At 55.6% G+C, this 12,096-nt stretch overlaps 4 protein-coding genes across 4 annotated transcripts in view; 3 read left to right on the forward strand and 1 right to left on the reverse strand.

Annotated features, from left to right (window-relative positions):
• Positions 1 to 4,574: 4,574 nt before the first annotated feature.
• Positions 4,575 to 5,397, forward strand: MONBRDRAFT_2558 (uncharacterized protein; the record flags this gene model as incomplete). The annotated part of the gene is made up of 2 exons (XM_001743009.1): positions 4,575 to 4,902; positions 5,009 to 5,397. Coding segments are annotated over 2 exons (717 nt in total), but the record flags the coding sequence as incomplete, so codon positions are not given.
• A 1,716-nt stretch (positions 5,398 to 7,113) lies between these two features.
• Positions 7,114 to 9,359, forward strand: MONBRDRAFT_17603 (uncharacterized protein; the record flags this gene model as incomplete). Its single annotated transcript, XM_001743010.1, has 9 exons — positions 7,114 to 7,280; positions 7,355 to 7,558; positions 7,655 to 7,712; positions 7,828 to 7,923; positions 8,045 to 8,191; positions 8,409 to 8,490; positions 8,600 to 8,683; positions 8,775 to 8,922; positions 9,052 to 9,359. The coding sequence occupies 9 exons, from the start codon at positions 7,114 to 7,116 to the stop codon at positions 9,089 to 9,091; spliced, it is 1,026 nt and encodes a 341-aa protein (XP_001743062.1). The 3' UTR covers positions 9,092 to 9,359.
• Positions 9,360 to 9,513: 154 nt separating this feature from the next.
• On the forward strand, positions 9,514 to 10,689 carry MONBRDRAFT_17605 (uncharacterized protein). Its single transcript, XM_001743011.1, has 3 exons — positions 9,514 to 9,577; positions 9,750 to 9,851; positions 9,972 to 10,689. Exons 1-3 carry the CDS (start codon positions 9,559 to 9,561, stop codon positions 10,517 to 10,519), a joined length of 669 nt encoding a protein of 222 aa, XP_001743063.1. The 5' UTR covers positions 9,514 to 9,558; the 3' UTR covers positions 10,520 to 10,689.
• A 554-nt stretch (positions 10,690 to 11,243) lies between these two features.
• Positions 11,244 to 12,096, reverse strand: part of MONBRDRAFT_35896 (uncharacterized protein) — a gene marked incomplete at its 3' end in the record, with an annotated part of 2,422 nt that continues 1,569 nt past the window's right edge. Inside the window, exon 3 of the mRNA XM_001743331.1 lies at positions 11,244 to 11,525. Coding sequence (XP_001743383.1) covers positions 11,244 to 11,525 — 282 coding nt within the window. The remainder of the gene's footprint in view (positions 11,526 to 12,096) is intronic.

Here is a 12,096-nt window from a genome sequence, read left to right on the forward strand (position 1 = left end):
AATCTCGTACTTCAGGCCCGTGCCCGTAATGCTGGGAGACCGGTCGTGCAAAGCCAAGAGCAATGTGGGGTGAGTGCAGCCCTGATGCCAGTTGGAAAAAGCATTGAGATAGCAAAGCATGGCGCTCTCGCAGGTTGGTGTTAAGACAAAGCAGAGCAAAGAATGCGCACGCAAATGCGCCAACGTACTCCATTTCGAGGTGGAAGACGTTGCGGTGGTACTCGTCGGGGGTGAGTCGCTGGTGCTTGGTCAGGCGTACACGAAAAACGCCTTCGTGGCCGGGACGGGCGCCACTTTGGGCGGCATAGGTGTCCTTGTACATGAAGTGCCAGGCCAGCTGAGCTTTGTTGACGGCACGGGGGCGGGAGGAGGTCGGGGCGGCGCGCACCAGGCGTGCGCGGGGGGTGAAGGACACGGCTGACTCAGGGGCATTGGCACTCTCTTCAGAAGCACACAGACGAATGGTATCTTGGTTTGGAGTCACAAGGGTGCGATGATGATGATCAAGGGCGTGCTTGAGAAGACGCTCGGCGGTCTGGCAAGCCTGGGTCAAGCCGGCCTCGGCCGCAAGGGCGGCAAGCAAGGCCGAGGAGTCGGCGTGTGGGACAAGGCGCTGGGCAACTAGGAGTGCGGTAAGCAAAGCCCGATCGGCGTCAGTGCAGCGAATCTTGAGGTCGCTCGCGGCCGCATCCAGGTCGAGGACGTTGAGCTGGATATTTCGCGTCACAATTTGACGCTTAATGGCAGGGCTGGCATCGTCGCCAAACATGTCCCAATCGAGATCATCGAGCACGGTGATGGAGCTGCCCTCCTCAAGGCGAGCGATGATGGGTAGAGCAAGGTGGCGCATGAGCTTGGAGGATGTGACCACGGCGCTCTGCTGTTTGGCGGTTTGAATTGATAGGGCGGCAAGGCTTTGGGGGCTGGCGCAAATGACGCCATGCTGGACGCCGCTGAGCGCGATTTCATCGTGGCTGAGGTAGGCGGCCGTGTAGGTCCGCGCAGTTTGGTGGAGGGTGCGAGTCACACCGGTGGCCACGGCATCAACAGCGGCATGCCCCCACACACCGACCGCAGTGGTACGGGGCAGGGACTGAAGGGAAAGGGCCAGGTCAGTGGCGGCTGTAAGGTGGGTTTCGCTTCGGGCGCCTTCTTGGCGAGTGGCGAAACGCAAGGCGTCGAGGGCCATATCCACGGTCACACCATCAGGGCCGGGGGCAAGGCGGCACAGGCGCACGCTGGGGCGTTGGGGCGCCGTCCAGGATTCGCTGAAAAAGGTAGCGGAGACGTCAGGAAGCAGGAGGGAGCCATCGGCGGCCTGGCCCACCTCGACGACGGTGATACGGCGGGTGGATGTTGGGAGGGCAGCGCAAAGGTCACGGGAGGACCAGGGGCGGAAGACGCGAACAGCAACGGCGGCAACAGAGTGGCCATCGATGATATTCTTATGGGCGGCAAGGGCTGAAGCAAAGGCTGGGGCGACGGTCCCAAGGAAAATGACGACGTGGGTCGCATCCTTACAGGCACCAAAGGTAGTGAAGAAGTCAGTTGCGTGCGCTCCGGTACGAGCCAGTGCCCGATGGGCCGCCTCGACAGCATCATGGGCAGCATCGCTGGAGTTGGCCGCGCGACTGTCGACGAGTGTGGAGTGCGCGGCAGCAAGCGGGGGTTCGGGCAGCTGGCAAAGGGTGCGTCCGGCAAAGATGCCATCGTAAACGTGAAGGACGGGAAGACGGGCCTGGGTGGCCAGGAGATGAGCTAGGGCACCGGTTTCCGGAATTTCCTGGCCATTGAGGGGGAAGATCATGACAAAGTTTGAATCACGGTAGAGGGCAAGCACGGTGAGATCAAGCTGCTCGTGGAGATTGCTGTCGACCTGTTGAAGGGCTACATGGACGGCCAGGGGCTGGCGTCGCGCCGCAAGGGAGGTCAGGGCCGGTGCCATGGCGGGCAGCGCAATGGAGGAGGTGAGGACGGCAATGGGGGAGGTGATGGAGGAAGCGGCGCCGGCCACAGCGGCGGCAGCACCTGCGCGCAGATCGAGCTGCTGGACACGCGGGAAGCGACCGTGCACGTTGGAGCGCTGTTCGGCTTGCCAGGTGGTCAGCAGCTCGGCTTGCTCGTCAGCGGTACCGACGTGGTAGACAAAGACAACATCACTTTGGTTGTAGGCAAGGTCAGCGAGGGCAGCGGCAGGGGTGCGAGTAGGGATGTGGGATGCCCCATCAAAGACATGCTCGATGCGTTGATGAATGGCGTCTTGGAGGTTGTGAACGGTATCCTCAATCCGGTGGACAGTGTCCTCGATGCGATGGATGTTGCGATCCACAGCGGCGCGTGCGCTATCCCGGCCATTCTTCAGGAGCTGGAAGAGCACGACACCGGCTACGGTGGAGGCGCCGGCGACTTGGAGCAGGCGACGCTGGGTCGCCTCATCTCCGGGCAAGAGGGAGGCAAGCTGATCCAACATGGCGGCGATGGTCGCAGGGGGTTAGGGCAGTGGGATCGCTGCCGACCAACCCGATCGATGGAAGTGATCCAGACAGAGAAACGGGAGCGTAGAGGCAACGGAAGGAACGAAGAGGGAGAGACAGAGTGAGACAGGGAGTGAGAGAGTGAGGGCAGCCAGTCACTGGGTCCTGCACGCGGCAAGCCCAAGGGAAACTGCTTTGGCGCGTGCGTGTGTGGCGATTTCTCTTCAAAGGCCAGTGTGTGTGTGTGTGTGTGTGTGTGTGTGTGTGTGTGTGTGTGTGCGTGTGTCAGTGGGCGTTGTTAGTGGAGTCAAGAAAGGAAAGAAAAAGTAGACAAAAGGTTGTTTTTTTTGTGGTGACGACACACGACGCCGATCAGAGCAGCGGGGTGTCCTTGGAGGAGGAGGAGCGTTGAGCAACGTCCCAACTCACGGAACATCGGTGATAATGATGATGAGAGGCGATAAGGCGGGGAGGGGGTGTGTGTGGAAGGGCGCAGCGCAGAAGGGCAGAAGGGCGGCGACTGGATTGTCAGCACGGCTTGACTCGCACAATGTGCCAGACGGGACGGGGGTCGCACAGGTGTTGCGGATCCGATCTCGACAAACATGGCTTATAAGGATGGCCCGAAAAACCGCATATTTTCAATACACTCGCATTTCTGTATTGTTTTGTCCTGGTTTTTCCTCCGGTCCACAGGGATTGCGGCCCCGATCGCAACAAAAGTGGCTTTTAAGGATCGTCATCCGACCTCACCATGATTCCACCAACACGCGACAGACAGGAACACAAAAGAATGACGTTGATCTTGATACGAATGAGATTACCAAGCGTCATGTTTTTTTTTCCTTTCATGTTTGCATCACGAGCTTTTCAACACAGTCACTCAGGCATGCAAGGTATAAATAACATGCGGTCAGTCCCTTTATGTGTGTGTGGGTGTGTGGGGGGAGGGGTTGCACCTTGTTTGGGTTGACAAGGCACGAGATTCATCACATCGTCATCTCGTGCCGAATCGTGCTGTGAGCCAGCTTGTGTAGTATCACACCTCCCCCGCCCTGCCCTCCATTTCCCCCCATCAACTTCCTCACGAGCTCTGTCGCACAGACTGAACAGTCTCGCCTCAGATGACGACGATTTCACCTGACCACCAGCCAAGCCAGATTATCATTCACCCCACGAGCAACTTTGTCGCGCTAGGCACATTTGTCTGCACACCCTGCGCCGTCATTCATCGAGGCGTTGGTAAGCCCAAACGCAACGCTACAATCTTGCCTGACACCACACGCTCAACCTTGATCATCATCATCGCACAGCACACGCACACACATACACGTACCTCTTGATGCACAACTCCACTTGGCGTACGGCCGGAGCTGCTCGGGTCACTGCGCGGGCCGCCACTCGAGCCGCAGTGGATACCTCGCTCATGCAACCCCCGTCCTGCCCTGCATTTTCTGATTCTTCCCTTGGCCCCGACATACTCTGTGTTTGATTATCCATTTTCTGTTCCATTAAACAACAACAACAACACTTTTGCGTTGGTGGTCACGCGAAAACTCATTTTTTTTTTTTTTTTTTTCGCCAGGCTTTTGAACGCTCAAATTAAGGTCTTCTGCCGACAGCTGCGCGCAACCGTTATCTGCCCCTTCCGACTGCCGGTGATTTGGGCTTTTGCTCATGCGCCCAGTCTTCAATCTGCTTTCCCAATTCCAACCACTTGGTCCCCGAGCCCTACGACCATTGCTTGACTTGGTCCCCGCCCCATTTCAGCCCCTCCGCTCTCCTTGCCGATTGCCGCTTGATCGTGGTATCAGCCGACTTCCGAGACAGCGCTGGGCAATGCACACCACGTCCTCTAGCACTGCGCTCATGGCTACAGAAATGCCCACGCGCGCCCAGGCCAAGCACAACGCCGGCACCCACCTGTCTGCGAGCATCATGGACTCGGCCTCTACCTCGGATCGCAGCGGCACAAGCTCGCCCGAGCGCCTTTCCCCTTCCATCGAGGCGGATGGCAACGGCGGTCACCACTCATGGGACACTCATTTTGATGAGGGAAAGGTGCCAGAACATCTCCCCACCCTCAGTCACGATGATGTGCTTGCGCTGAGTCAGGACAAGCTGGCAGCCCTCAATGATCAGCTGGCAGACTGCAGCCCCGTCCAGATCCTACGCTGGATGCGGGCACAGCCTGCATGGGGCAACGTTGTCCAATTCACCTCCTTTGGCGTGTCTGGCATGGTGATCACCGATATCATGACGCGCCTCGGCTTCCTGACCCCCATTGTCTTCGTCGACACCCTCTACCATTTTGATGAGACCCTGGATCTGAAGGCGACCGTTGAAAAGGTGTACAACCGGCAAGTTTTGGCCTACGGCCCTCAGACCAGCTCCGACCGATCGACCTTTGAAGAGTACTATGGTCAAGGTAAGCCGTCTCCCATACCTCTGGCTCTTGTGCTTTGGATCAATCCACCGCAGCCTAACCCTTTGTGTGCCCCTGACTTCTCCACTTGACACGTTCTTTTTTGCAGAGCTGTGGTCCAAGGACAGCGAGTTTTATCACTATTTGACAAAGGTCGAGCCCACGGGACGGGCTTTGACCGAGCTTGAGGTCGACGTGTGGATCACGGGCCGCCGTCGCTCCCAAGGGTCGAGTCGCGCCTCCCTCGCTGTCTTGGAAGTCGCGAGCGATGGTCGTATCAAAATCAACCCCATGGCTCACGTGGATTGGGCCTCCACTTGGAAGTATGTCAAGTCTGCCGGCGTGCCATACAACAAGCTCGTCGACCAGGGCTACAAGTCCATCGGTGACGTGCACAGCACCCGCCCCGTGGGACATGATGCCCCTGAGCGCTCTGGCCGTTGGTCGGGCGAGTTTCGTACCGAGTGCGGCATGCACACCGCCGTCAAGGCCGCTCGCCGCACCTCCGCTGGAGGCAGCGATGCCAGCGAGACCAGCGATGCCACCAGTGATAGTGAAAAGACAACGCAGACGGCCGTTGCCTTGCCGGCCGTGATTGAATAGTGCATGGCTGGAGGCTGCACTAGTGTGCCCCCAACCCTTGCAGTGTGTGCATGTGTCGTGTCGTGGTGGGTGTGTTTTGTTGTTGTTTTTTTGTTTTTTTTGGTTTCTTCTTTTATTTCTAGGTCTCCTTCGGGATGACAGCCCCTTCGTTACATCAAGGCAGTGTGCCGTGCAAAGCCTGGATCACCCTGGTTGTGCAGGTGATGCAAGCGCATCACTTGGTCGTGCTTCTCCCGGTACTTGCCTCGAAGCCTTTCAGACGCAAGGCTAGTCACGCTGCGCGTGGCAAAGTCAGCTGCACGATATTTAGTAGTCCATTAATTTCATAAAGACTCTTAAAACCTGACCACACAATACCTGTCATACATGTGCCGGAAGAACTCAAGGACTCAAAAACAAACAAACATCACGTGTCTACGACAACACAAAACGAAGCAGCTCCTGAGCAACAAAAATAAAAAGATTCGATGACTAAGAGGAGACTCGAACTCCCAACCTCCTGATCCGTAGTCAGATGCGCTATCCGATTGCGCCACTCAGCCGATCAGTCACTTGACGGAAGTTAGGAGCAAAGTTTGTTATAAAAATACGAGCTGACGAAAACACTTTGGCTGACAAAACGTCGAACACGTGCAAAAAGGCATGCCATCAAAATGCTGGCATTGGTAGGCAGGCATGAGCAAAAAACCCCAAAAAGATTCGATGACTAAGAGGAGACTCGAACTCCCAACCTCCTGATCCGTAGTCAGATGCGCTATCCGATTGCGCCACTCAGCCGATCAGTCACTTGACGAGGGTGGCAGCGCCTAATGTCTCTTACAAACACCGTCGGCCCAATATCAAGCAAATGACTCTGCTCTCGGGGCAGAGTTGAAGAGCAAAGTGCGAGGCCATTTCGGACCCTCAAGCACCACCTGAGGGCCTGCGTTGACAAACTTCAAAAAAATTTCAAGTCGCTGCCCTTCTACAGCTCGGCGAGGGATGGGAAGGTCGAACAAGAGAGACAAAAACCCCAAAAAGATTCGATGACTAAGAGGAGACTCGAACTCCCAACCTCCTGATCCGTAGTCAGATGCGCTATCCGATTGCGCCACTCAGCCGATCAGTCACTTGACGAATACCTTCAGAGAAAGGTTGATATGTATAGGGCTGCAAAAACCTATGAGATGTAAAAAACAAAAGAAAACAGATCCATTGTACGTTGGCTTGGTAGCAAAAAGATTCGATGACTAAGAGGAGACTCGAACTCCCAACCTCCTGATCCGTAGTCAGATGCGCTATCCGATTGCGCCACTCAGCCGACCAGTCATTTGACGAAAACCAGCAGCCGAAAGTACATATATCAACAGCACTGAAAGCCAAGAGCTTAAAAATGTCAGCAATATCTGACAGCACGGTAAAAAAGTTAGATGACTAAGAGGAGACTCGAACTCCCAACCTCCTGATCCGTAGTCAGATGCGCTATCCGATTGCGCCACTCAGCCGATCAGTCACTTGACGAGGGACCGAGTACATTTTGTGCTATATAACTGGCTTTGAAAATCTTGACTTTCTCGTTGTGTCCAATCCAAGGCGTGGCATTTCTTGTTGTACATGTACATCCATCTGATCATGACTCAAGCAACGCGAACGTGGACTGTTTTGGGTCTCGAGGGCAGCGCCAACAAGATTGGTGTGGGCATCGTTCGGGATGGCAAAGTGCTGAGCAATCCTCGCACAACGTACATCACGCCTCCCGGTGAAGGCTTTCAGCCCAAGGACACGGCACTGCATCATCGGTACGGCGCTGTGAGAAGAACTTTGGGGCTCACCAAGTTTGGGATGCTCACTGCTCTGGGACGTCTGTACATAGGAGTCATGTTCTGCGGATTGTCGCCGAGGCCCTGCGCGAAGCCGAGCTGACATCGGCTCACATTGATGCCATTGCCTTTACGAAGGGCCCAGGCATGGCCGCACCCTTAACCGTGGTGGCAGTGGTGGCGCGCACGCTGGCCCAGCTGTGGAACGTGCCCTTGACGGGTGTCAATCATTGCATTGGGCATATTGAAATGGGCCGGTAGGCTGCTTTCATCGCAGACCAGCGCTACGTTCGAGTACGATCTTGCGCGAAATGCCCATCTCTCATCATGCCCTTTTGCCCACGCACTGATAGGCTAATCACTGGCGCGCAGAACCCGACGGTGCTCTACGTCAGCGGTGGCAACACCCAGGTGTGAACAGCTCTGAGTGGCATGCCTCGGCCTCATTTGTTGCCCTCGATTTTCTTCTTCCTTATTGCTGGCTCAAGCGCACCATCCGTGACCTTGGGAATGCTGAACTTTGCAGGTCATTGCCTACTCCCGCCAGTGCTACCGCGTTTTTGGCGAAACCATCGACATTGCCGTGGGCAATTGCTTGGATCGATTTGCTCGCGTTCTCAAGGTCGGGCCTCACATTTTGCAAGCAGACTACTTGGCTTCAAGCCTTTGCCTCAGGCCGCTTGTGGGCTTACTCAAAACTTACCCTGTCCCTCGCTGGTGTATTGGTTTTTGGCGGTGTGCAGATTAGCAACGACCCAAGTCCCGGCTATAACATTGAGCAATTGGCCAAAGAGGGGACTCAGCTGATTGACCTGCCTTACACCGTCAAGGGCATGGATGTGAGCTTTTCCGGCATTCTCACTTACATCGAAAAGTCGGCTAATGAGCTGGTACGTTCGGGTGTGTGTGTGTGTGTGTGTGTGTGTGTGTGTGTGTGTGTGTGTGTGTGTGTGTGTGCTCCCTGCTGGGTCTACACCTGGATTCGGCTTGTGGGTACTGTTTTCGTCTTGTCTTTGGCTTGATCAGAAGAAATGTCTGCGCATGTGTGCCCACAAACCCTTCACTAAGCTTGCTTGGCATTGTCTGGTCTATTGTCGTGGATCGAAGCTGGCTGCTGGCAAATGCACGCCAGCCGACCTGTGCTATTCACTGCAGGAGCATCTCTTTGCCATGCTGATTGAAATTACTGGTGCGACCAAATCAAAGCAAAGCGAAAGCCGCGCTGACCCTGCCCCGACCACTTCCCAAACACCATGCAAGCCATCTTTTTCTCTAACGAACCACGGCTCGTCTGATAGAGCGTGCTATGGCACACTGTGGGAGCGAGGAGGTTCTTATCGTTGGTGGCGTCGGCTGTAATAAGCGGCTACAGGAGATGATGGGTAAGCTGTGGTGCATGCGCGGTTGTCAGCTGCGAGGTGCCATGCCATTGATGATCGGGTGTGGTGTCTGTACATGACGGTGGACTGGCAGAAATCATGGCTAAACAGCGGGGTGCCAAGCTGTACGCGACGGACATGCGCTTCTGCATCGACAATGGGGCCATGATAGCACAGGCTGGTTGGGAAATGGCGCGATGCGGTCTGTTCACAGACCTGCCCGATACCTGGGTAACCCAGCGGTACGTTCCAACGTCTTGTTTGCGCGCCTGGGGGGCGGGATTGGGGGCGTCAATTTTTGTTGGTTTTTTTTTTCTTGCTTTTCTTTTCCTTTTACCTCACATTGGGTGGTGGATTCCCGTATCTCACAGGTATCGCACGGATGACGTTCATGTGGCCTGGCGAGATTGAGCGGCCCGTTTGCCTAAGCTCTCTTTCCAATGTTCAGGTCAAGTACCAATCATCGTAAAGAAGCAACAAGACACATCACCGTGACCCTTGCCCCAGGTTCACCGCCGCGCGGTCAGCCTGCCCCAGCCGTTCCGCCAACAAGCGCCTGAGCGATTTATCAGCCCACCCATTGTTGTCAGGGCAGGCATCATCTGACATCATCAGTCTGGCAATTTCTGTATCGATTTGTGACTGAAAGAAGCATGAAATCAATTTTATCAACACCGCAACATCACTATGACCCACTTTTACTCACACGTAACAACATCCTTGTTCGATCTGTTGCTGTTGTTGTTGTTGTGTTGTTGTTGTTGTTGTTGTTGTTGGTTTCTTCTCTGCAAAGCCCCGATCGCGATCAGTGGCATTTTTTTTGGCTCTCTACCCGGACTTGGACCGTTTGTCTCGCTTGATCCTCGAAACCTGTCAAAATGGCCCCTCCCAACCTTGGTAAGCTCGAGCTGTGGCGTTCATACAGCAACCCAACCGAATCGGGAGGATGGGATCGCTCTCTGGCGCTAAACTGAGCGAGGCAGTGGATGCCAATCAAGCCACTGTGTGTGCGCAGCGCCTTGTCTGACTCTTTGATCCTTGATCTGTGCTCCATTGCATTATCCTCAAGGCGATGTGATGCCCAACGCGGAGCTCGAAACCACGGAAGGTACTTTCAAGTTCCACGACTTTATCGGAGACAAGTGGGCCATCCTCTTCAGCCATCCTGCCGGTTCGTGACGTGCGCAGCTAGAAACTCGTGCTCCCCCATCACCCGGCGGCCGGCAGCCTTTGCGAATCGTGAGTGCAACACTCATCGCCTTGCCTTGACCTGTCTGCTGTTTGATCTCAGATTACACGCCCGTGTGCACGACTGAGCTGGGCACGCTCGCCAAGCTTGTCCCCGAGTTTGACAAGCGCAACACCAAGGTGATTGCGCTCTCCGTGGACAGCATTGAGGACCACAAGGGCTGGAGCAAGGATGTCTCTGCGTTTGCCTGCATCGACACCCTGCCTTTCCCCATCATTGCCGACAAGAACCGTGATTTGGCTGTTGCTTTGGGCATGCTCGACCCGGATGAGCAGACCAAGGAGGGCCTGCCTGCCACTGCCCGCTGCGTCTTCATTGTTGGTCCCGACAAAAAGCTCAAGCTCTCCATCCTCTACCCGGCCACCACTGGCCGCAACTTCAACGAGGTGCTGCGCGTCCTTGACTCGCTGCAGCTGACTGCATACCACCGTGTTGCCACCCCTGCCAACTGGCAGCCGGGAGACGAGTGCATGGTCACCCCTGGCGTCAAGGTGGAAGAGCAGGAGAAGGTCTTCCCCAAGGGTGTCCGCACCCAGGAGGTGCCCTCGGGCAAGGCCTACCTCCGCTTCACGCCCCAGCCCAACATCTAAGCTCCTTTTGCTTTGTGTAATGATGCCACCACCCTTGCACCAGAACAGTGCTGTCTGTGCCTGCTCATGTCTTTCTTGTCCATCATCATCCTTCCCGTTGGCATGCCGATGCAATCAGTTGTGTGCTGTGGTGACTGCGCTCCTTGCTTTTGGCAATTTATCAGACTAGGATCCCACCTTTGATGAGTCAGTCATTCTTCACTCCCAAACGCCGACGCGTATGTCCTTCAAAGTGTTGCTGTACGAGTTATTGTCAAGGATCAACCCAAACACATAACCACACCAGTGAAAAGAGAGAGAGAGAGTTTTGTCAAACTGTGGCTTGTGTTACAGTTCATAACCCATGTTGTGTCGTGTTCAGCCACACGTTCAGCGAGTTTGCGGCAATCCTCACACACACACAAAGGTTATCTCTCTCTCTCTCTCTCTCTCTCTCTCTCTCTCTCTCTCGCTCTGTCTGTCACTTTCCTTCCGGTGCCGTGTTCTTGAGAGGTGAGAGCTGCTTCTGCGCGTCGAGCTTGCGCGTCGAGCTGTGCTGGTGAATGGGAGCTGGGTTTCCAGTGCTGGGAGGTGGGAGCTGGGTCCCCTGTGATCGGGTCTGCAAGGACTGCACCGCCCAGACAGGGTTGAGAAGGGAGCTTGAAGGGAGATCGGAACACTCCCACATGGTCACGTTGATGGTGATGGTGTGCTGTTGAGGCACGCTCTCGCTCACGCGACTCCTTCATGCATCGGGTGCGCAGTTTCTTGTGGACCACGGCGTTTGGTTCCCGATACTTGCTCGTTTCTCGAGTGTTGTGAGCTCGACCAGGACCGCCTTCCCGCCACCATGACTGCCGCTGCAGGTACGTTGCTTCTTCCTCTTCTTCTTCTTCTTCTTCTTCTCCTTCTCCTTCCTCCTCTGCTTCTTCTCCTTCGTCATGGCAAGAAGCCACTCAATGCGCTTGCTACATGGGCGGCTCATGGATGGCTCACAGGAGCCGAGGCCAAGCTCATGGCCCTTGGCCTGAGCGACAACAAGGCCGGTGAAATCGCCAAGAACCAAAGCCTCACTGACCTTCTGCTCGATTTTCTGGCCAAGGTGCCCCCTCCCCCCCTATCGCTTGCCTGCCTGCCTGTCTGCTTGGGTCGGTCCGCTCCTTGAAGACCAACCAACTCAGAAGCCCATCCGCTCTTTGAATCTTGCGTAGGCAGGAGGCAACGTGAGCAAGGACCAGGGCATCTTGCTCTTTGAATTTGGCCTCAAGTTCCAGAAGGAAAAGGTTGCTGTCAAGCTCGAGCCCTTTGTCGATGTGATCATTGGCCACATCATGTTCGTCCGCGTCCGCCCCGGTGCCTGTGGCTCGCTATGGAATTGCGGCGGTCTGCAAGTGGACCCCGCCGCCCGTTGCCTCGCATGTGCACAGCCCACCCTCACTTTCTCGTGTGTCATCCACCCAACAGGAAAGATGATTTCAAGCAAAAGATCCAGCTTGATGGTAAGCGCTCACCTTTGTTTCCATCATGTGACCCCGTCACCCAACTCCACGTACACCACCGCTCACCCACTGAATCAAACCCATGAACCAGCGGCCTGG

Source organism: Monosiga brevicollis, genomic scaffold, assembly GCF_000002865.3.
Source record: "Monosiga brevicollis MX1 MONBRscaffold_3 genomic scaffold, whole genome shotgun sequence".
NCBI lineage: Eukaryota > Choanoflagellata > Craspedida > Salpingoecidae > Monosiga > Monosiga brevicollis.